The following is a 25,985-nucleotide window of genomic DNA, read 5'->3' as shown; positions in this document are numbered from 1 at the left end:
CTAATTCCTTTAAGTTTTTTTTAGCAACATCAAGCAAAAGACAAAAAAACTGTTTCTGATTCTGCCCTCTGCCTTAGAGCACCATACTAACTGCCATTCAGTCAATCAGAACAGGTGCAGCCAATATAGGGTTCCATCTCAACTGTCACTTTCTCTCAACATTCTATTCTTAACGAGCAGCTGCTCTGTAGTTCTACAAGTCTATTGTTCAGCTCTTCAATGCAATGTAATATTGTCTTCCTGTAATGCTTTATATAGGCAGCTGCTTGGCCCAATGGTATGTGGTAATAGTCCAGCATCAGTAATATGGAGGTTGGGAGTTCGAATCCCACTCGGACTCATGTTGATTTTCAAAATTATATCATATGCAGTGTTCCTTATCCAACTTAAAAAAAATACCATGTATGTCATTTAGTATCAATGACAATGGTGCTGGATTAGAGATATGGAGGTTGGGAGTTCGAATCCCACTCGAACCCATGTTGATTTTCAAAATTATATATGCAGTGTTCCTTAGCCAACTTCAAATACCATGTATGTCATTTAGTATCAATGGCAAAGGTCCTGGATTACAGATATGGAGATTGTAAGTTCGAATCCCACTCGGACCCATGTTGATTTTCAAAATTATATCGTATGCAGTGTTCCTTAGCCAACTTAAAATACCATGTATGTCATTTAGTATATCCCCAAAACGCAGAGCTACAACACTTTCAAGATGGCTGAATCCAAGATGACTGAATTGTTTGGCCCATAACTTCTGACTGGGTGGATGGATTTTTTTTCCAACATTTCTTTTAGCTTTGTTTTCTCAATACTACTTTGCTTCATCTCTGCCCCAAAAGGCAAGCCCGCTTCCAGCATTTTCTGTGAGAATGCAATCTATCCTTATACTCTGCATTTCCTATGTGTTCAATCCAATGGTCTAACTACAAAGTTATTGCCTACAGTATTCAAAATTTCAATTCCTTTAATGCAAACATTTGAACTGCAAATTGCATACATGAAGTACACAAATAGTGAAATTCAATGTCTTTTGTTTGTTATACAAAAAATAATGTTAATTAAAATGACAGACTGCTATTCTGTATAAAATTCTATTTTACCAGAATACTTTTCATCATATTGAAATGTAAAACACACACACATACTGTAGCATCCTCAACATAAACATTAGGTAAAATGAGTTCAACATAAAATTGGCATTACTTTCCATAAATATCATGGCTGAAGTGTTGGAGTGTGCTGTGATCTTGCTTTGTTCTGACTCAAACTTTTAAATGTAAAAAATGTAAACAAACAAAATATGCATACATACGCAACAAAATGTATTTTACAATGCATCACAATAAGATAATATTTGATGTTCAGATGTTGTCATAAGTTCATTTAATTTGGTACAATGGTACAAACTGCACACAAGTATAGTGTTTCCATGAGGTCTTTCACATTGGAACGATTGGACAAGGCAGCATGGAATTTCCCAAGTTATAACGAGACTGCATTCCCACAGAAAATGCTAAAAATGCTGTGTCTGTTGAGTGCTAGGATATTTAGCATAAACCATCTACTCTGAGCTACTGCATATAGCATTGAAAACTGAAATAGCCTAACAGACAGTCCAATAAAACATCTTAAAATAATTAACCTTATTAGTATCTTTGTTAACCTACTTTTGTTGAGTAAGACTAGAGTCGTAGTTAATCATTTCATTTTGTACCATAATTAGCATTTTTAAGATAGTTTGTATAGTAATCATATCAGCTAACCTGCTTCAGTTTAGAAACAATATAAAAATATATATTTAATTATATCACATTAACATAACATAATAAGCAATATTACCATAATTGGTAGTTTAATATCATCATTAAACTACATTGTCACAGCCCCTAGATGTCTGTTCCATCAGGGCATAAAACCAACATTAGCTAATTACCTCCACCAAGGAGGTAATGTTTTCGGTCGCGTTGGTTTGTCTGTCTGTTTTTCTGTCTGTTTGTCATTTGCATAACTCAAAAACTAAATATTTTTGGACAAAACTTTGTGGGTTTGTTGATAATGACCCAAGGAAGAAGTGATTAAATTCTGGGGGTGATCCGGATCACGAACCGGAACCAGGACTTTTTTAAAGATACTGTCAGGAGGATAGCTCAAAAACGAATCAAGTGATTTGGACGAAACTTTGTGGAGCTATTAGTAATGACCCAAGGAACAAGTGATTAAATTCTGGTGGTGATCCGGATCACCAACCGGAACCAGGACTTTTCAAAAGATTCTTCACTATCTAGACGCCCCCTAGTGACCAGAAATTGAATTGCGAGAACAGCACTAAAACAAGGCAGAAAGATTTAGGGTGTAACATGGTTAAATGTGTCAAGCAGCATCCTTGGCGGAAGTCTGCGCTCTCTGAGTGCTTCCAGTTACATTTTATTTACTGAATAAAATTTAGATAGTTAACAATTTAGTATTATTAGCATGGTTAGCAATACCTGTCAACCAACCTTAGCTAATGTTAACTTAAAACACTTGGCTACACATTTACCATTGTTGCTATTTGACGCTATTGGCTTTTTTATGTTTCAAATGGGCCCAAATGATTACATTACTGGCAGTTATTACGTTATGGGCATCGTTATTACATTATCAACGCTTTTTTTTATAGTAAGGCCCATAATGTAATAACCTGCCCATAACGTAATAACTTATTACGTTATGGGCAGAACGTTATTACGTTATGGGTAAGGAATTTTTATTACGTTATGGGCAAGTTATTACGGTATGGGTTTTATTACGCCCAAATTATTACGTTATGGGCAGTTATTACGTTATGGGCAGTTATTACGTTTTGGGTTCTTACAGAGAGAGAGAGAGAGACTGAGAGAGAGAGAGAGAGAGAGGAGAGAGAGAGAGAGGAGAGAGAGGAGAGAGAGAGAGAGAGAGAGAGAGAGAGAGAAGAGAGAGAGAGGAGAGAGAGAGAGAGAGAGAGAGAGAGAGAGAGAGAGAGAGAGAAAGGGAAAGAGAAAGGGAAAGAGACAGAGAGAGAGAGAGAGAGAGAGAGAGAGAGAGAGAGAGAGAGAGGGAAGGAGGGAGGGAGGGAGGGAGAGAGAGAGGGAAGGAGGGATGGAGGGAGAGAGAGAGAAGGAGGGAGGGAGGGAGGGAGAGGAGAGAGAGAGAGAGAGAGAGAGAGAGGAGAGAGAGAGAGGAGAGAGAGAGAGAGAGAGAGAGAGAAAGAGAGAGAGAGAGAGAGGGAGAGAGAGAGGGGGGGGGGAGGGAGAGAGAAAGAGAGGGAGGGAGAAAGAGAGAGAGAGAAAGAAAGGGAGAGATAGAGAGTGAGAGAGAGAAAGACAGACAGCCAAACACTCAAAAACAAACACACACACACACACACACACACACACTAAAGGGGGGTTTAGAGTCGCGCGTTCGCGGGGGTTCTGCACAGAGAATGAGCCACAGCGCCCCCCTGTGCAGCGACAAAACGACCCCTGGCTGCAGTACACGCATGTTTCTCCCAGGCTGAAATGTCCGTGAGCTGAGCTATGCTTGAAGACGGTGATTGGTCAATGCGCTTACGGCAGTCCGGGGGGAACTCAGCCCTGACAGGTCAGTTGTGTGTTCTATTCTTCTACCCTACCCGCGGAGAGGTTTGAAGGAAAACGAAAAACACGATGCAGATGACTTGGCAGGAAATCACTGGAGTTTACTTGACAGGGAGAAGAGAAACTGTTTTTTATTTCAGTAGTACAACTTCCAAAAAATCAATTAGAAATATCCATAAAAGGCCATCATGGAAATGATATGTTTGTAGTGTGGTAGTAGCAAAGAAGCCTCTTTGTTCTTTTGTAGTGTGGCAGCTAGCTCATTAAAAAAGGGTTCGCTAATGTCCTGTAGAGTTTGAATGGGTTTGGCTGACAGTTGCTAAGCTAGCTGTTAATTAGATAGGCTATCTATTGTATTTAAAAATGGCTTTTGTTTCATTTAACCACCTCAACTGTAAAACATGAATAAAGAGAGACTCTTGTATGCTATCATCCATGTCTAATTACGCCACAACTTTTTAAATTAATAGCAAGAAGCCTCTTTGTTATACAGTATATAGTACAAGTAGTGTGGCTAGCTAGCTTCTAAAACAGGGTTCGCTAATGTCCTGTAGAGTTTGAATGGGTTTGGCTGACAGTTGCTAAGCTAGCTGTTAATATGGCCATTAGATGTATTGTATTTAAAACGGCTTTTGTTTGGCATTTTAACCACCTGAACTGTAAAACATGAATAAAGAGAGAATCTTGTATGCTATCATTCATGTCTAATTATGCCACAACTTTTTAAATTAATAGCAAGAAGCCTCTTTGTTAGTGGTAGAATTACGTTTCAGGTGGCTAGTCAACTAGCTTTGAGTTTGTAATGACTGATTTAGCTGGCTAGCTACTACTAGGCCCCAGGTGTGAATGGCCATTCATGCTGTCTATTGTCTTTTAAAATGGCGTTTGTCTTGCATTTAATCTCATGTAGTACTTGACCAAAAATAAACTGATGTTGTACCATCTAATTATGCCCCAACTTTTAGAAGTAGGCTACTAGTGGAATATTACGTTTTACATAGCCAGCTGATTAGCTTTGTGATTCATTCTAGGGGCTGGGCTCAACTGAATGAGTTAGTTCGCCCCCTGTTGTCACGGAGGTGAATTGACGTCATTAAAATCTACTCCTCCCTCCCCCCTTGCCCCACTCTTGAATTTTCGGCGGGAAAAAAAACACCACGCCCTTTCGCACGCATTCGCATGTAGGTCGACTATGAGGCAATACCCCCCGCTGACAGTACGTCTATGCTTTACCCCGCAATCGGCACCGCGTGACTATGCATCAGCCTTAAGTGGGTCGTGCCGTGTGTGTGTGTGTGTGTGTGTGTGTGTGTGTGTGTGTGTGTGTGTGTGTGTGTGTGTGTGTGTGTGTGTGTGTGTGATCGTGGAGCAGTAAATATAGAAAGCCTGTGTGTCCCTGGATGCCGCCTGCGAGATGAGATGAAGCCCCTAAATTATTACAATAAATTCACTCTTAGGTAGTGTCACGCAAGGCATCACACACACACACACACACACACACTCTAAAGCAATCATGCCAGCATTCACATGCACACACAGGCATACACGTACACACGCGCACACACACACACACACACACACACACACACACACACACACACACACACACACACACACACACACACACACACACACACACACACACACACACACACACACACACACACACACACACACACACTCTAAAGCAATCATGCCAGCATTCACACGCACACATCCCTTCACACACTAACTCTTTGGGAATCAAACAAGTGATCACACAAACACAGACACACATGCACACACGCGCATACTGTACAGACGCTTGCAAGCATGAACCTCATCTACATCCTCTGGCTGCGTTGGGCTACGTCACGCGGGGATGCGAGAGCATATCAGATGGCAAGAGTCAGGCAATGCAAGCATGCAGGCACACACACACACACACACACACACACACACACACACACACACACACGAGCACCGAATGACTCTTAGGTAATCACTGTCATCGTCATGAACATTCAGAGACATCATTTCTACATGGTCAGCCACACACACACACACACACACACACACACACACGCACGCACACACACGCACGCACGCACGCACGCACGCACGCACGCACGCACATGCACACGCACACACACACACACACACACACACACACACACACACACACACACACACACACCTAACCTTTCCCAAACTTTTTTCAGCTGGGACCCCCCTCTTTAGGATCTAGAGATATTTTCGCAACTCCCCTTCCCAGGGCCGCTGACAGCTTTGGCTGGGCCCGGGACAAAATTTTCTGAATGGCCCCCCTAGCTGCTTTTAATGGTACCTGCTGCATCATCCGAGTCTTTTCTGAAATATTTATGTAGAGAACCCCTCAGGCTTTTGGCTTCTCCATCTCTTTTTCGCCTTTCTTTCCTTTTCAGCGCTCCTGACTTGTGCATGTTGACTAATTGGCTCGCGCACTGACCACTTAGGTTATCGAATAATGTCGTCTTTTTTCTAGAAAGACCAAACCATTTTGGAATAGGGGTGATAGGGGGTTATTGGCAAACATGTATAAGTCATTGTTTGAATGCAAATAAAGCACTTTTCTCCCCTAAATCAACACATTTTGAAGTTAACATTATAATAATTAATCCCAACGTCATGGGGGCCCATTTATGGGCCCCCCTATTCCAGGGCCCGGGACAAAAAGCCCGGTTGTCCCCCCCTGTCGGCGGGGCTGCCCCTTCCCACATCATATTCCAAATACAAAACATTTTTTTGTCCACTAATGCTGCTAAACGTTGCCCTCATAGACAATCACTCCATTTACATTATATTTTTAATTCAGAATTAATAATTCAATATTAAATAATTCCATCGAGTTTACTTTGATCTTTCCTTTAATTCAGAATTAAGGCGTCTACATGACGTTTTCAAAGCGGAATTAAGCTTTATTCAGAATTAAAGTCAGTTAATACCGAATGAAATGTCTCATGTAAATGTAGCAAATGTGTAATTTTATACTTTTTTTTACGCATGTTATTCCCTTCTCTCCACAACCTCCCTGCAGGACCGCCACGACCCGCCAAGGGGTCCCTGACCCCCAGTTTGGGAACCACTCACTCACTGTATGCTACACATGCGCACACGCACACGCACGCACGCACGCACGCACGCACGCACGCACGCACGCACGCACGCACGCACGCACGCACGCACACACACACACACACACACAGACATGAAGATCACTTATGCATGACTACACACACACGGACGCACGCACACACACACATGCACAGACACACGCACAGACACAAGTACGCACACACACACTCGCACGTACACACACACACACACACGGAGATGAAGATCACTTATGCATGGCTACACACACACACCACAGTGCGCCACGGAAACTAGGATTAGAACAAGCAGGATCGCTGTTACATAGAAGACGCTCACACACACTACACTACACTACACACGTTCACAGTGCACCTTACACACACTCACTCACATACACTACACACACACACACACACACACACACACACACACACACACACACACACACACACACACACACACACACACACACACACACACACACACACACACACACACACACACACACACACACACACACACAGGTAGCCCTCGTACAGGCTTCACATCAACACTCATGCACATGTTGCATTTAAACACACGCTGCTCAGGCTTAGCAAATGGACTATATCAGTGGTTCTCAACTGGAACAGTCTTGGGACCCACCATTTTCCACTCTCATTCGGTCGCGACACTTTTTAGCGACACTCGAATGACTGGTTGCATGCTACTATCTCGCATAAACATTCTGATTTTATCTGTGACGAAGTTCAATCGCCTATCAACATAAAAGTTGTTGCAGGAAAAGTTGGATGTTTTTTTTTTTTTTAAGCCAATCAATTAATTACGTTTTTTTTTCTACACCACGGCTCCGCGACCCACCCATGACCCCTCCGCGACCCACCAGTTGAGAAACACTGGACTATAAGACACAGGCACACACACCCAATACCGGGCGAATAGACTGGCCGCGACGAGATTCAGGCGACAGAGAATCGACTACAAACTGTTGCTCTCGGCGTCCGAGTCGCTTTTGTCGCGCGACTCTACAAAGTCAATTACTTCCTTCGCTCGCATCGCTCAGGTCGTGGCCGGCGTACTCGTGCGGTTACACACCAATACACACATTGCTCTTACTCAGAAGTGTGCTTGCGTCTCTTATAAAAATAAAACCTGAATTTACCCACACAAACAAACATGGACACAGGCACACATACCTCTCCATACCTACATACATTTATGGCCATGCACACACGCACGGACACATGCACACGCACACGCACACGCACACTTGCACACACAGACACAGAGACACACACACACACACACACACACACACACACACACACACATAGCCTAGAAATCTAGACGCCTAGGGGTTTTTGGCGCGGCCAGGCTAACACACACACACACACACACACACACACACACACACACACACACACACACACACACACACACACACACACACACACACACACACACACACACACACACACCCCCACCCCTCCCCCATGATGACCTACCTCCATCAGCGTGTTGTTGATGTGCGGCTCCACCTGTGTCTTCTGTGTGAATACGAAGCAGGCCAGCAGGGCGGCGCTCTCCTCTGGTGCCAGGGGGCTCAGGGTGTTCTCAAACAGCAGCTCCGTCAGCAGCAGCTCGTGACTGGAGATCTGACACGCCACGCGCCCCTTCAACTGGACCGCGCCACTCGCATCGATATAGTTAAGAGCCTCCAGGACCTGATAACACACACACACACACACACACACACACACACACACACACACACACACACACACACACACACACACACACACACACACACACACACACACACACACACACACACACACACACACACACCACTATACATCAACACATACAATCATGACACAAAAGCATAGAAACACACCTCACACGGCCTTTCAACTGCCAGGGTTCCCACTCTAATTCAGATATAAAATTCCATGATTTTCCATGACTTTCTAGAACCCAAAAACAGAATTTCCATGACTACTACAGTGAAAAAATGAGTTCAAATGTTTTAAAAAGTGTGAAAACTGAAGCTTATCTTCACCCCTAGAGCCGACGCAGAGCCACCACCAGAGTTCAGTGGGCTCATTGCATTCTAGAATGTTGCACATTACAGTGTGAAACAGTCTGTGGCGAAGCGTTGTAGTATAATCAGTAAGAGGCAATGTTATACACCAAACAAAAAGGTTTCTGCTTCTTAACAGCTGTTAAGACAATTCCATGATATTCCATGACTGTGCATTCAAATTGTCAGATTCCATGACTTTCCATGACTGGAAAAACTTTCATGAAATTCCATGATATTCCAGAAATTCCATGACCCGTGGGAACCCTGAGACTGCACATCAATCAACACACACACACACACACACACACACACTTGTAGCCCAAAGGTTGCCGGTTCGACTCCCGACCTGCCAGGTTGGTGGGGGGAGTAATTAACCAGTGCTCTCCCCCATCCTCCTCCATGACTGAGGTACCCTGAGCATGGTACCGTCCTGCTGCACTGCTCCCTTTCGGGCGCCATTGAGGGCTGCCCCCTTGCACGGGTGAGGCATAAATGCAATTTCGTTGTGTGCAGTGTTCACTTGTGTGCTGTGGAGTGCTGTGTCACAATGACAATGGGAGTTAAAGTTTCCCAATGGGCTTTCACACACACAGACACACAGACGCGCGCACACACACGCGCACACACACGCACGCAAGCATGCACGCACGCACGCACACACGCACACACGCACAGACACACACACTTTAGCTGCAAGGAACCGTTTGAGTGGATGTAGTTCCGAGCCTCCAGCACCTGATATATACACACACGCACCTGCATTATATTCATGAAAAACATGCACATACACACACGACACTCACACATACCAGTTGAATCAATGCACATCAGCGGCTCTCTCTCTCACACACACACACACACACAATCAACATCATCACACTCTCACACAGTTATCATTAAACAACATCATGGCACATACAGATGGTGTAACTTCAATCTGCTCACTACCGTGCCGGGCCGCGGCAGCGTACCGTGATCATTACACCCTGTGGCCATTCGGAATGCGGGGGGCAGTATAGCACCGCTTTTGCAGAGCAGCGTCTGCCTGTGTCTGTTTGTGCTTCCGTCCTTGCCCGTCCCCCAGTTTTAGTAGTAGTAGAAATACAGTCAGCAAATTGCATGTTTTATTTAGCATTGGGCATTTGATAGGGCATTTGATAATAACACAAGTGTGAGCCCTAAACAAGACCACAATGTGAATTTAAACTCGACTTTTTTCTGTCTTGCATTCACCGTCTCCCAATCCGTCCCTCACTTATTTCAGCACTATTCAAGCCAGGAACGGGTATCCTCAGGATACAGAGTTTGCATACCTACTACAATTTGAACCGGTAAAGACAATTAAAACCGAGTCAATCAGACAGGAACACCATTGTAATTAAGTGTGTCCCGTGACGCCAGCATGAGAGAGATCGAATTTTAAATTTGGCGACGACATTCTGTCTTCAAAACTGGCATCGGCCGCTTCCAATTTAGGACCATAGGCCTATTCAACCGTTTCCACAACCTCACTGATCACAGTTGCTTCATCTGTAATGCCAGGGCTAAGAATAACGAAAATAGCAAAACAGAGTATACTAATAAACCGTAATGGAGAGACTGAGGAGACATGAAATCAAGCGGCGGAGTTCAAACCATTTTGAGTGGACCGATGTCGCTTGCTTTGTGTAGCCCTATCAAGCAAGCCTGTCTGTCTCATTTGTGCGATGAGCACAAAAACACAAATTGAACCACTCGTATAGTGTGAGTCAAACAGACATGAACAACATTGTAGCCTAATGAAGTAGTGCCCCGTCATGTCAGCATGAGAGAGGTGATTTTACATTTGGCGACGACATTCCGTCTTTAAAACTGGCGCATGCCGCTTCCCCTATTGCAGGTTATTACCTGATCTACACTGTCGTTACCACAAAAAACAAGGTAGCACAACTTAATACTATTACTAGCCTATATATCTGGTAGCCTAAATAGTAGGTTGAAGACTGGGGTATTATTGGTGCACTGTTTTTTTTTTTTTGCGAAGCAGAGTAATCTGCTTCAGTATAGCTCATTGTATGTTGATCCCTCCCTCAGTTTTAGGCTACAAGTGGAAAGAGTCAGCCAATTGCGCGTTGCACGTAACGTTGGGTATTTGATAATAACACAAGCGTGATCCCTAAACAAGACCGCCAGTCGACGGTGTTTTGTTTTCATAATTCTGTCCTGCATTCACCGTCTCAATTCCGCTCCTAACTTATAGGCTAAGTGATGTCTGTTAATTATTTCTGCACTACCTATTCAAGTCAGGAACGGATATCCTCAGGATAGCCTACGGACTAATAGGTTGAAGACGGTTTTTTTGTATTGGTGCTTGTGAACATTTCATCCTTTCAATGCGCTGTTGTGCGCGATCGACGGGATTCCGGTTAACTGGGGATGTGATGCACACATGACAATACATCTGTTACACCAGGTGTGGCTAATCATCTGTGATTAGGACTGCAAATTCAGTTGCTTCGGTGGAGATGCGAACCAACAGTATGACTGGGGAACTATGACTCCTTCGGAGGCTGGATAACCTGTCGCGCCACGACATGTCACAAAAGGCTGTGCAGTCCCGTGCACTGCACTGCACTGCACTGCTGTAACCCACCCCTCCCCCACAGACAAACATTCATGTTCTGAAAAGTTCAACACGTTCTGAACATTTTAGCCGCTTTGCATTAAGTTTTCGAGCAGACACTTGTCCACGGTGACGCAACATCGAAAGAGAAACGCTGTTCACAACCTAACTGAATAAAGATTTCATTTTTTTAAAAAAACACAGCATTTCTATGAAAATGTGCTGGGTGACCACACTGCCTATGCCTATCCAGATGCACGTATAGTAACAACGAGAGAGAGAGGGAGAGACGGAGAGAGAGAGCGATTAGCGCGTATCTGTGTGTGTGTGTGTGTGTGTGTGTGTGTGTGTGTGTGTGTGTGTGTCGGGGAACATTTGAAGTGGAAAAAAACACCCTCCCCCACTTCAGCATCAGATGTTGGTGGTCTACAAGTCAATATGCTTACTATCTTGTAGCCCAGCCATGAAGTTCATAAAGCCATCGGTAGCCTATAGGCCAAGTTATCCAAAATCCCTCCGCAAATTTCTGCATTGCCTGAGTTCATAGGCTAAAACAACTTTATTTAGGCCTGACTTATTTAGCTCACTTATTAGCCTTATTTAGGCCTATTATCGTATTTAGCCTTTAACGTGGGCCTATTTTACAAAATATCGAAAGAAGGAAAAGACACGACAGACAAGTTGAGGCTTACTGATCGTAGCCTATTACAGCAAATCGAACATGCGCTTTATGAACACACTAGCCTGAGGGTAAACATCTTCTTGGCACTATTGAGATAACCAGGCCATGCAGGAATTCAACTACCTGGGCCCACACTAAAATACTGACAGACTACAATTGCTTGGATCTTCAATGGGTTTCGTGCGTCCGGGGGGATGGGTGGTGATGGCACGCTTGATGTGTTTTTCCCCACCCCATGCATGCACGCGGACACACAGGGTCGGGACATTCACCCAATGAATGACTGAGTGCGGCTAAATATGCCTGTTGCATATCGTAGCCTAATTATTCACACATCACGTCAAGTCACAAATTAGTAGTCTCTTGCAGTTGACCTATGCCAAATGAACGTCCTCCCTGTAAGGCTGCACTAATTCAAACAGGTAGAGGAGTCGGCTTAGCCTATAGCCAAAGTCTATAAAATGTAGCCTATTTTTTGTAATTTCCAATTATATAGGCTATGTTTACGATAATGATTTGTTGCGCTACGACGGTGCTCAAGACAAGTTGGAACATAGTCATCTCAAGTGCTCCCATTTTATTTTGATCCTGCTTTAAGTCAATGGGCGAGAGGGACGGATGAAACGGGTGTTTCATTCGTCCCGACAGTGTCTACTGACACTTAAATCCCTTTTGCCTGTAAACCTGACAACTTTGACTTTTCATACTTTCGGATAGGCGATGTTAAAGTTTTCGAGTAAATCGCAGTGTTTCATTCGTCCCGAGTTTCATGAGTCCCTGCTCTCCCCTACTGCCTAAACTGTTACAGTTTAAATGCGTCCTCTCCAAACAGTGTGTGTGTGTGTGTGTGTGTGTGTGTGTGTGTGTGTGGGCGAGAGAGGGAGAGAGAGAGAGCGAGGGAGAGAGGCGCTTAATTCCCCGCAGAAAGAGCAAGGCGATGTCTCCAAATATTAGACAAATGCATCTTATTTTAGTTAAGTAGACATCAGGGGTGTATTTTGCTTAATAGCAACGCCGACCTGATTGGTTCATATTGCTCTGAATAGCCACAGAAGGCTAGGCTATATTTTAATGGGTTTACGCGCGCGAGGTCATCTAACTGTGGTCACAGTCGCCAGGTGCTATTATGAGAGGAAAACTATAGCACGTTGGCAAACATTAAAGTCAGTTTAAGCCATGCATATGATGAACCAGTTTTCTTGTTTGAAAAGGCGGAGGGGTGTTATTACGCTTCGAAGGGAAATATTTTCCGATAGTCACGTGTGGACAATACATTATCCCGCTTATTATACGGCTTTTACCAACATTAGAAAGCATAAATAGTTAACCAGTAGTTTAAAATAACATGTTTATTGCCATTTTATAGCGTGCGCAAAGAAAGATAGTTCGTGGAACGCTCATAATTTAAAAAGGTTACCAAGCAACAGAGTTTGGCTACTTTCTAACTTGTTACAGCCACCTTGCGCTTCAAACTGTTTGCAGGCTGCCTCGTTCACTGCGCGATATCTAGCCTACTAAACTCGGGTTCATAACAGGAATATTTCTATCTAATCGGCGACAGTATTCCAGGGGAAAAAAACATAGCAACCCAAGCACTGCTGTGCGCCCTGACCATCATTATCGATCCTGCTACATGCGGAGCACTGTGCGCCACATGAGGGGAATTGGAAACTGTCAACGAACTCCTCACTTGTATATTAATATGCCGTCAGCATCGTAAAATATTCCATATGGTAATAAACATTTTGGACGTCCAAGCTCACACGGGAGCGCTGCAATAGGTAAGCTGTAGGCCAGAGAGAGAGAGAGAGAGAGAGAGAGAGAGAGAGACTACCACGTGGTAAAGCGTATAGCGAGCGCTCCCAAGTGCCACCCGGCGGTTGTTTGGGTACACTGCAGCTAGGCCCGGTACGTACCGAGGTGGATGACGTGGCATTACCTCGGTAAAGGGTGTGCATTGTAGGGGGACCGACTGTATACACACACACACACACACACACACACACACACACATACACACATACACACGCCACTCTCCCCTTTAGCTGTACCGCACCGCACACATGCACAAACGCACACACACACACACACACACACACACACGCACACGCACGCACACACACACACACAGTCATGCAACATGGTCATCCTAAAAGAGCACGCATCACCTCATCATGCAACATTATTGATATGATCCCTGATAGTAGTGTCCCCATGCTATCATTGACGCACACACGCACGCACGCACGCACGCACGCACGCACGCACGCACGCACGCACGCACACACGCACGCACGCACGCACGCACGCACGCACGCACGCACACACACACACACACACACACACACACACACACACACACACACAAGAATCAGATCAATTACTAAACCTCTGTCAACACGACATGACACGATGGGGAGTCACCACTGAGCCACCGATACAGCTGAGGAGAAGAATAGCCGGAACACAACACGCAAACCATGTGTCCTCCACAAATGATCTAGTTTAACCATGGCTGCCTGTCTAGTTTAAAGGGACACTGTGCAGGAAATGGTCAAAAAAGGTACTGCAACTATGCTGCTCATTGAAACTGGGCTGCCTATTGCCAAATTTGATCTTTACATGAAAGTTTACTAAGTAATAAACAAATATTTTCTAGTATGGTCCAAGTAGAGTCATTTTTGCAGCTAAAAATGGCTATTTTTGGAAATTCAAAATGGCGGACCATGGAGAAGATCCCCCTTTTCATGTATGAAAAGTGATTTTTTTCCAGTCATAATGAATACTTAGAATTTGATGGTGGTGGTAAGTATTCATGAAAAAGGTAACATTAGTGAATGGGCAGCATGAATTCTGGAAATAAACAACTACAAATCTCACACAGTGTCCCTTTAACCATGGCTGCCTGTCTAGATTAACCATACCTGCCTGCCTGGATTAACCATGGCTGCCTGTCTAGTTTAACCATGGCTGCCTGTCAATGTCAGTGCTTGGCAGCACTGAAATACAGTTTCAATCTTTTATCAGTTTCAATGCCTTTGTAGGGCAGAGTACAGTGCCTTAGCCACTTCGTTTGAGCCACGGCCAACCAAAGGCCCCAATCTAACAAACCTTAATTCTCAGGCGTGTTTGATTTAAACTTTGGCACAGCCTTTTCTGGACCCCGAAGTCTCATAGAGATTTCAAAGTCGATGATATTCAGGCTAACCTACCTTAATTCTCTGGTGGTACTCCGGCAGGAGGGCCAGGGATTGGTCAGATACCAGGAAGAGGAGGCGGTCCAACTCCTCCTGAACACGCATCCTGTCCTGAACACGAACAAACTACAGGAAGGAGAGAAAGAAAGAAAGAAAGAAAGAGAGAAAGAAAGAAAGAAAGAAAGAAAGAAAGAAAGAAAGAAAGAAAGAAAGAAAGAAAGAAAGACAGACAGAGAGAAAGAAAGAAAGAAAGAAAGAAAGAAAGAAAGAAAGAAAGAAAGAAAGAAAGAAAGAAAGAAAGAAAGAAAGAAAGAAAAAGAAAGAAAGAAAGAAAGAAAGACAGAAAGAAAGAAAGAAAGAAAGAAAGAAGGAAAGAAAGAAAGAAAGACAGAAAGAAAGAGACAGGGAAAAGGGAAGACATAAACACAAGTAAATTACAAACAATAAATGTAAGAGAGGACATGAATATTTCATTCTGATAAAACACATAGGCCTATTATATTCATGATTAAAATTACAAGTTAAATTGAAAATAAAAGAAAACATGAAACTGAAAAGAGAACATGAAATTGCGGCAGAGGGAGATTCTTGGATGTGATGTTCAGCTGTGCTCGAGCTGCATGTACTACACGGCGGCCGTGTGGCCACACAAACTGTCATCACGAGTATAATCTCACCACCCAGTTGGCATGGCAATAACCATGGAGAGGGACAGGGAGTGTGTGTGTGAGTGTGTGTTCACGCCTAAGTGTGTGTTTGTGTGTGTTTATTGTATATGTACTGGTATGTGCGTGCACGTGTGTGTGTGTGTGTGTGTGTGTGTGTGTGTGTGTGTGTGTGTGTCTGTGTGTATGTGTCTGTGCTTGTGTGTTTTTGTGTGTAGGAGACTGAGTGTGTGTGTGTGTGTGTGTGTGTTTGTGTGTGTATGTCTAAGAATTAGTATGCATATGTGGCTGAATGTGTGCGTGAGATTCCAGTCTAACTGTATGTGTGACACTGTGACTGTATGTGTGTATACGTGTATATGCACGCTTGTGTGTGTGTGAGTGTGTGTGTGTGTGTGTGTGTGCGAGTGTGTGCTACCACTTCAAACCGTGTGTGTGTGTGTGTATGCTACCACTTCTAACCGTGCGTGCGTACGTGTGTGTGTGTGTGTGTGTGTGAGAGAGTTACCACCTCTAACTGTATGTGTGTGTGTGTGCTGCCCACTTCTATCCATACGTGTGTGTGTGTGTGTGTGTGTGTGTGTGTGTGTGTGTGTGTGTGTGTGGTGATTAATGAGTTTTAAATGAGATGCCTCTTTAGCATCGCTCCTCTTCCTGTGTTGCTGCCAATGCCAGCTGTGCCAGCCGGTTGCCAGGGGAACCTCTACGCTGTCTGGCCTAACACTCCCACATTCATCACACAGAGGCAACAACAACACACACAGCCCATAGCCTCGCTAACATCCTCACAGAGGCTAGCAACAACACAGCCCATAGCCTCTCTAGCTAACATCCTCACAGAGGCTAACAACAACACAGCCCTTAGCCTCGCTAGCATCCTCACTCTTACGGTTTTCAGGCTGACCAGAACGGAGCCGGTGCGGGTGCCCGCACCAGTTGCGTTCGGCATTTAAGTGCTCATCTGCGAACCACCCACCGGACTCTGAACTTTATCCACACGTGACTGTGTTACCCAGATGAACCTGCTGACGGCCACGTTGTAGTTACGGTTCGCGGAGAAAAAAACAAGTATTTTGCAGTTCGCATTGCGAACCAACTGTGCGGTTCGCAAACTCACATTTTTTGTGGTGTGAACACGATGGCCGGTTCATGATAAGGTGCTGGGTGGGATTTGACCCTGCAACCCTCTGATCTACATGCCAGTGCTCTAACCACTGAGCCATGGCTGTCCCACCACTAACCAAAGTTATAAGTGAAGAGCTCTTTTCCAAAACGCTATATCCACCATTTTTGACTTTTTGCATTTTAATATTGGAATTGACTGATAAGAAGTCCTATCATCTATGTGTGAATTCTTGCCATTCAAATGTTTTGAGAACATGCTTTTTAAACCTCTATAAAATGCATTTTGTAATGCAATTCAACGGAATGCCCAATACAAAAATGTCAATTTCCCAACATTCTATAAAATTGATATTTCTCATTTTGGAAAAGAGCTCTTCAAATATATCATCCGTTCTAATGAGCTTAGCCTAATATGAGACTCCATTCTAGAGCCACTTAGGCAGGAGCTCATGAGGATGAAAAAGGAAACTGGACAGGACAGGAGGGATGAAATGAAGAATTAGCAGAGGACAGGAGGACAGAGAGGATGGAGAGATGAGACTAACAATGAGCAGCGGAGGACAGAGAGGATGGAGGGAGGGAGGGGCTGCTACATCAGAGGAGAAGAGGGCGAAGAAGGGAGGAGAGAAGAGAAAGCGAGGGACGCTGAATCAGAGGAGAAGAGGGTGAAGAAGGGAGGAGAGAAGAGAAAGAAAGCGAGGGGCCAGACGAAAGATAGAAAAAAAGGAGGCTGAGGATGGAGGGAGGGGCTACTGTATCAGAGGAGAAGAGAGTGATGAAGAGAGGAGAGGAGAGAAAGAAAAACAACGACCAGACGAAAGAGGGAAAAGAGTCTGAGTCTATAACATCAGAGGAGAAGCGGGTGAAGAAGAGAAGAAAGAAAGCGAGGGACCAGACGAAAGAGGGAAAGAAAAGCTGAGGGAGGAAATGAAGACAATGAGAGGAGGAAGACAGAGAGTAACTTTAATAGAGGAGTAGTGGAGAGCAGAGATGAGATGAGATGGAATGGCGACAGGAAGAGGAGGATTATGAAATGGAGACAATGAGGCCAGCGAGGAGCAGGATGAAACACAGGGCAGCGGGACACGTGAGGAAATCCGAGGCCCAGGACAAAGAACAAGTTTGAAGGCTTGGAGGAATGTATTACCTACACCAGTGGTTCCCAAACTTTTTTTCCCTGCGCACCCCCTTTTATGTGATTCCCACACCCCCTAATTTTTTTCACAGGCAACACAGTACAGTACCTGTTCTGCATGCAATGATTATGTCCTCGTTTGTAAGTCGCTTAGGTTATAAAGTGTCTGCCAAATGCAATGTAATGTAATGCTCTGAGTAGGTGGGGGAGTGGAGGCCACACAGTACAGTACCTGCTCGGCAACCCAAAGGTTGCAGGTTTGAGTCCCACTCTGCCTGACCCCATCGATGCGTCCTTGAGCAAGATAATTAACCCCAAGTTGCTCCTGATGGCAGGGTGGTACCCTGTGTGGCAGGCACGGCCACTGTTGTATGGATGTGAGTGTGAATGGGTCGGTGCATGTGAGTCATACAATGTAAAGCGCTTTCAGCGCTCGAAGGAGTGGAAAGGCGCTCAATAAATGCAGTCCATTTACCATTTACAGTAACAATACCTGTTCTGAGAAGGTGGGTTGCACATTACAGTACCTGTTCTGAGAAGGTGGGGGAGTGGATGCAGTATAGTACAGTACAGTACAGTACCTGAGAAGGTGGGGGAGGGGATGCAGTATAGTACAGTACAGTACCTGTTCTGAGAAGGTGGGGGAGTGGAGGCTACACAGTACAGTATAGTACCTGTTCTGAGAAGGTGGGGGAGGGGATGCAGTGCAGTACAGTACCTACTCTGAGAAGGTGGGGGAGTGGATGCTACACAGTACCTGAGAAGGGGGGGGAGGGGATGCAGTGCAGGGGTGAGTTTCTCAAAAGAGAAGTTGTTAGCCTGTTAGCAACTTCGGTAGTTGCCAATGGGGAAAATGCATTGAAAACAACAAAGTAGGTAATGTAGTTAGCAACTTTGGTTTTGAGAAATTCACCCCAGTACAGTACCTGTTCTGAGAAGGTGGGGGAGTGGATGCAGTGCAGTACAGTATAGCCAAGTCGCCTAATTCCGCCCGTCTCCCAATTCCGCCCGCCTACTTATAAGTGATGATAGTTAATTATGTATCCACTGTTTAAGTCAGGAATGGATATCGACATGATACAGAGTTTGTATGCTTACCATTTCAAACGGTGATGGCATTTAAAACCGAGTCAAACGGATATAAACAGCATTGTAATGAAGGGTGTCGTAACGGCAGCATGGAACTTTAATTTCACGACGACATTCTGGCTAAAAACTCGCCCTGGCCGCTTCCCTGTTTCGCTTTAGGACCAAAATTATTCAACCGTTTCCACAGTAACGACCAAACTAATCACAGTTCCTGCATCGGTAAAGCCAGGACTACAAGTGTGAACGAAATCAGCACAATAGCATGAAGGAATAATAAACAGTAACGGAAATACCGACGTGACCTGAAATCAAGCGGGCGGAATTGGGAGCCTTTCGCCGGTGAATTGTGCTGAAACTAGATTTTGGACATGCTGGACGTTATCGCCAAATTACGATAGAAAGGGCTACCAATGTTAGCTAATATTGCTTATTACCTTATCTACACAGTTGCCACTATCGATAGCATAAGTAAATAGTATTTGAAATAGTGATATTATCACGTTTTCAATGAAGTGATTGGTGAAGTGGGCGGAATTTGGCGACCTTACTATACTGTTCTGAGAAGGTGGGGTGCACATTACAGTACCTGTTCTGAGAAGGTGGGGTGCACATTACAGTACCTGTTCAGAGAAGGTGGGCGAGTGGATGCACTTGAAGTCCTTGAGGCAGTCCTGCAGCACCCGCTGCCTCATCACGCCCTCCACCACCTCCACGCCCTTCAGGTGAAGGTCGTTCACGGGGTCAAGGGTGGCCATGCCGGCAGGGTTGGACTCGGCCAATCGGAGAAGCTCCTGCGTTGCCTGGGATATGGCTTGCCCCGGAGGGTCCATTCTATGGGATCAGAAGAAGAGAGGAGGAGATAGAGTTGACTTTATAGAGAGACCAAAGATGATGTTTTCAGGATTTCTCTCAGACAACCGCAGTCAAAAACAACAGAAAATATATATTAAAATATATTTTTATGCCCACAGTTAAGCATTTTATCTATGATGAATATATTTTAAAAAAATATGCTGTATGTCCTTAAAAGAATAAACAAAAAAAACTGAAAAAAACTGAAAAAACAGAAACCAAGAGACCAACAGAGCCAGGCATAGAGGGACAGAGAGAGAAAGAGGGAGGAATAAAGACAGACAGAGCCAGACAGAAAGACAAACAGACAGAGACTGATACACTCAGACAGACCAACAAACAGACAGACAGACAGACAGACAGACAGACAGGCAGACAGGCAGACAGACAGACAGACCCATTATTAATGGACTCGTTTTTGATGGAGCAGTGATGCTTTTGCTATGCAACGCGATGCATTCTGGACCAGAGTGCATCAAACTGGCTAAGTGTGCATGCGCGCTGCATAGCAAAAGTATCACTGCTCCATCAAAAACGAGCCCAATGTCTAATGTATCAAAACTGTAGGGAGCAACAGTACTGACTTGAAGCGCGGCTGCTGCCTCTTGTGGTAGTTGTCTATAATGCACTACGGCATGACCTTCAGGGTCTATATACTATATTGCATATACAGTTTATTATTATTATATTATAATAACAGTACTGACTTGAAGCGCGGCTGCTGCCTCTTGTGGTAGTTGTCGATAATGCGCTCTGGCATGACCTTCAGGCTCTTGGTGGTGATGCCAGAGATCTCATGAGGCTTCAGCTTCTGAACCGTGTGACTGCAGGGACCTGAGGAGACAACACAAACACACAAAAAATAAACAACAACAAACACAAACAAACAAACAACCAGTGTGTGTGTGTGTGTGTGTGTGTGTGTGTGTGTGTGTGTGTGTGTGTGTGTGTGTGTGTGTGTGTGTGTGTGTGTGTGTGTGTGTGTGAGAGAGTGTATGTATGTGTGAGTGTGTGTGTGTGTGTGTGTGTGTGTGTGCCTGTGTGTGTGTAACTGACCTTCTGGGATGAATAGAGCAGTGGTGTAGACCTGTGTGTGTGTTTGTGTGTGTGTGTGTGTGTGTGTGTGTGTGTGTGTGTGTGTGTGTGTGTGTGTGTGTGTGTGTGTGTGTGTGTGTGTGTGTGTGTGTGTGTGTGTGTGTGTAACTGACCTTCTGGGATGAAGAGAGCGGCGGTGTAGACCTGAGACCGCGCGCTGCTCTGATCACTTTCTCCTTTCGGCTCCTCATTCCCCTTCTCACAGATGATCAGCGTTGTGAAGGTGCGATTCACAGCATCGTTAGACACCTGATACAGAGAGAGACAGTAATTTGTTGTTTGTTTGTTTCAAAACTTATTTTATTATAATGTCATTACCAATGTATCTCCAACCAATGCTTTGGCAATACGAAATATTTTTTGTCATGCTAATAAAGCTTCTATGAATTGAAAATTGAAATTGAATTGAGAGAGAGAGAGAGAGAGAGAGAGAGAGAGAGAGAGAGAGAGAGAGAGAGAGAGAGCCATGTGTGTACAAGCATGAAAGAGAGAGATTTGTTTTTGTTTGATGACAATATGCAGTACAAGCTTCATAGAAAGTGTTAGCCATGTGTCTGAATGGAATTCATTATTTTATTCATTGCACATGTGTTCTATTCTTTTCTGTATGAAAAAAGGCATTCTATTCTATTCCGTTCCGTTCTATTCTATTCCGTTCTATTCTATTCTATTCTATTCCATTCTGTGCTATTCCATTCCATTCCATTCCGTTCCATTCCATTCTATTCCATTCCATTCTAATCCATTCTATTCTATCCTATTCCGTATGTAACGTGTCATGGTCTGACCTGTAGAATGACCCCGAGAGCGTTGTGGTGCTGGCTGCTGTTGACGATGACCACTCGGCCCACGGAGAGAGCTTTGAGCCCCGTCACCGACTCCATCACGGCCTCCTGTGGTGGGTGTGAGGAGCAAGGAGAAATGGAGCACAACTGTTAACACGTTGAATGTCGAAAACCAATTTCTCCATTTTGTACAGAACACGTTTTCACATTTTTTGTACTGCACGGTGTATACATCTGAGTGTGTACCTGTCGAGTCTGTGAGGTGCTGAACAGCTTAAAAAGGTTGTGTGAGTGTATGGTGTAAATTTCCAGAAAACCACTAGCCACAGTGTCCGGTGACTGAAAACTTTAATGTCAAGCCCTGGTTTGTTTGTGCATGTACAGTGGTGCCCATATGTTTACATACCCCAGCAGATTATACACTTTCTTAAATTTCTCACAAAATATGAAGGATTACACAAAACCTTTTTTTTCACTCATTGCTAGTGACTGGCTTAAGATATTTATTAGCAATCTTCTGTGTTTACTCTTTCAAAAGCATGATCACAACCCAAACTACCCAAATGACCCTGTTCAAAAGTTTACATACCCTAGTTTCTGATGCTGAATATGGCCCTGTTTAACATCAGGGACCGCTCTAAATTGTTTGTGGTAGCTGTGGATAAGGCTCTTAATGTTCTCAGATGACAAAACAGCACATTCTTCCTGGCAGAATGGTTGTTTCCTATAAAATTATTGGGTGTCTTGCTGGAACCTCACATTTGAGGTTTCCCCTGAATGGCTCAATGATGTTGAGATCAGGAGAGTAAGCCGGTCACTCAAAAACTTCATTTTATTCTTTCTGAAGCTAATGACGGGTTGATTTGGCTTTCTGTGTTGAAATATTGTCATGTTGGCATGTCCAAACAATGGACCATGTGCATTTTCAAGGCTGATGAGAAGTTTCCTCCAGTATTTTCCACAGGGCAATGTATTCATCATTCTGCGAGTATGGACCAAAAGTATAGTGCATTTGTAACTCAAATGTCCCCATGACATCAGTGGTCCATGACCATGTTTCACAGAAGGGCATGGTAACTTTCATCATAGGCTCCGTTGACTGTTCTCCAAATGGTACTGTTAATAGTGGCTGAAAAAAGTTCCATATTGATCTAATTTATCCAAATGACTTTGTCACAGGCATTCTGATGCTTCTCACTATGCTATTTGGTGTATCATATGCAAAATAACATGTTTGCATTTTTTTAGTAATGGGTTTCTCCTGGCAACCCCCAACAGCCCATCTTTCCTCAAGTGCCTCTTTGCTGTACAGTTTAAAACATTTTTTCATGTTGTCCTATATTTCACCTAAAGTTATTTTTTGGTTGTCCTATGCCTCCTGAACAATTTCCCTTGCAATGATCATTGCAATGCAATGATTCCCTTGCCCGATGGCTTGATTCCAACCAAACCCCCTCATATTGCATTTCTGAATTGAAATTCCAACAGTGCCAACATGACAATATTTCGACACAGAAAGCCAAATCAACCCGTCATTAGCTTCAGATAGAATAAAATGAAGGTTTTTGAGCGACCATCTCACTCTCCTGATCTCAACATCATTGAGCCACTCAGGTTCCAGCAAGACACCCAAAGATATTATAGGAAATAACTATTCTGCCAGGAAGAATGTGCTGTTTGTCATCTGAGAACATTAAGAGCCTTATCCACAACTACCACAAACAATTTAGAGTGGTCCCTGATGTTAAACAGGGCCATATTCAGCATCAGAAACTAGGGTATGTAAACTTTTGAAGAGGGTCATTTGGGTAGTTTGGGTTGTGATCATGCTTTTGAAAAAGTAAACACAAAAAAATGCTAATAAATATCTTAAGCCAGTCACTAGCAACGAGTCAAAAAAAAGGTTTTGTGTAATCCTTCATATTTGGTGATAATATGAGCATATGAGCACCACTGTACGTATGCTCGGTGAGGGTGTGTGTGTGTGTGTGTGTGTGTGTGTGTGTGTGTGTGTGTGTGTGTGTGTGTTTACCTGTAGAGCCTGTGAGGTGATTCGCAGCTCGGTGAGTGTGTGGTAGTACGGCAGCAGGTCGCACATTTGTCCCTCCGTGTCCATAGGGGGCAGCGTTGAGATAGTCTTCTTCAGCTGAGAGATGCGCGTCTCCTGAGCCTTGTGGAGGAGAGAGAGAGAGAGAGGTGTGATTAGTTGCACGGGTGAGGCATAAATGCAATTTCATTATATGCAGTGTTCACTTGTATGCTGTGGAGTGCTGTGTCACAATGACAATGGGAGTTGGAGTTGGACTTTCATCATGTGTTTACCTGTGTGTCTCGGTGGCTTTCGGAGAAGCTCCTTCTCATCATGTCGGTGACGCGTAGGGCCTCCACCCTCAGCAGGTTCAGGATCATGGTGTAGGTCAACCGGAACTGGGACTGCAGCACTGTGGGCTTACCCTGAGGGGACGCGCACACACACACACACACACACACACACACACACACACACACAAATATACAGTGTAGGTGAGAACTGGGACAGCAGCACTGTGGGCTTATCCTGGGGGGACACAGGAGACACATATACAGTGTACACACACACACACACACACACACAGGAGATACGCACACAAACAGACACACACACAGGAGATATGCACACAAACACACACTTCAGTCATAGCAAGGGTGACTCACAGGACAGGCAGGGGCGTAGCAGCAAATTGGGGGCCCCACCTGTATATACAATCAGCTCCCATGGACCCCCCCAGGCATATACCTACTAAGGATGTTAATCGACAACCGTTTAACTGATAGTCAACCGGATCAACTAACTTAAAAACTTAAATTTTTTCTGCCACCGGTTAACCGGTTGTAATAATAATAATAATTATAATAATAATTTCCTCCCAAAAAGCCCAAAAAAAAAACCCGATAATTTTGAGGTTTTAGTACGATAATTCAGCATTTTCCATCTGGCAACAGTGGCTGGACATGGCAGGTCCTGTCTGCGCAGCAAAAAAAAAAGGCTTATGTGAAAAAAAATAAAAAAAATAAATCAGTGCTGTGCATATCAGGCACGCGAACGTTGTATAATTTAAGATTACTGGTTAAGCGGTTAACCACTGGTTAATGAGTCTCAGTAGCCGGTTAAGAATTTTTTCAATTTTCGCCATCTCATGTATCTACATATGAAGAGTTCAGATGCAAAACCCCCTAACTCCACTTCAGAAGACCTAACAGTTCTATTTTTTAGAGAACCCCGTTGTTGGTTTGGTTTACATTCATGTACTTGATAATACATATAAATAGTTATATTACATAAATAGAATAAAAAATATGCAATTTTGATAGCTTTGTATTAAATAAAATTTCAGATTATTTTCTGAAAAGGCACTTAGGGGGTTTTGCATCTGAACTCTATATACAGTACATGGGGCCCTGGTGACTCAGTCACACTTCACCCTCCTTTATGACACCCACAGACAGAAAAAAAAACACACACACGCGCACACACACACACACACACACACACACACACACACACACACACACACACACACACACACACACACACACACACACACACACACACACACACGCACACACACACGCACACGCACACGCACACGCACACACACACAGAAGAAAACACAGCAAACACACACAGACAGACACACATACACATGCGCAGACACACATGCACACTTTGTTTAATCAAAGTAAGGGGGAAGGAATGACACAAACTCACTATAAATGTGCTACATGTACTGTCAACGTACAGTAAAGAGCGTGTACTGATTCAAGCGAAAGGGAGTTTTTCCTCACCCCTGATACCACCAGGGGCCGCACCTGAGCGCCCAATCTCTGTGTGACTATCTATGACTTATGCTAGACCCAGCCACTATGGACCTTACGCCTCTAAGAATCCTGGTCCTAACCTACGTTGACCTTATGAC

At 44.2% G+C, this 25,985-nt stretch overlaps 1 protein-coding gene across 1 annotated transcript in view; it reads right to left on the bottom strand.

Annotated features, from left to right (window-relative positions):
• The window catches only part of skic2 (SKI2 subunit of superkiller complex), a 60,102-nt gene that overhangs the window by 7,464 nt on the left and 26,653 nt on the right, over positions 1–25,985 (bottom strand). The window contains exons 20-27 of the mRNA XM_063186063.1: positions 24,352–24,483; positions 24,062–24,199; positions 22,033–22,137; positions 21,358–21,493; positions 20,857–20,983; positions 19,918–20,128; positions 15,299–15,409; positions 8,222–8,440 (exon numbers count right to left, since the gene is read on the bottom strand). Of these exons, the coding sequence (XP_063042133.1) occupies positions 8,222–8,440; positions 15,299–15,409; positions 19,918–20,128; positions 20,857–20,983; positions 21,358–21,493; positions 22,033–22,137; positions 24,062–24,199; positions 24,352–24,483 (1,179 nt within the window). The remainder of the gene's footprint in view (positions 1–8,221; positions 8,441–15,298; positions 15,410–19,917; positions 20,129–20,856; positions 20,984–21,357; positions 21,494–22,032; positions 22,138–24,061; positions 24,200–24,351; positions 24,484–25,985) is intronic.

This window comes from Engraulis encrasicolus, chromosome 20 (assembly GCF_034702125.1).
Source record: "Engraulis encrasicolus isolate BLACKSEA-1 chromosome 20, IST_EnEncr_1.0, whole genome shotgun sequence".
Lineage (NCBI taxonomy): Eukaryota > Metazoa > Chordata > Actinopteri > Clupeiformes > Engraulidae > Engraulis > Engraulis encrasicolus.
This window is presented reverse-complemented; position numbering and strand designations above follow the sequence as displayed.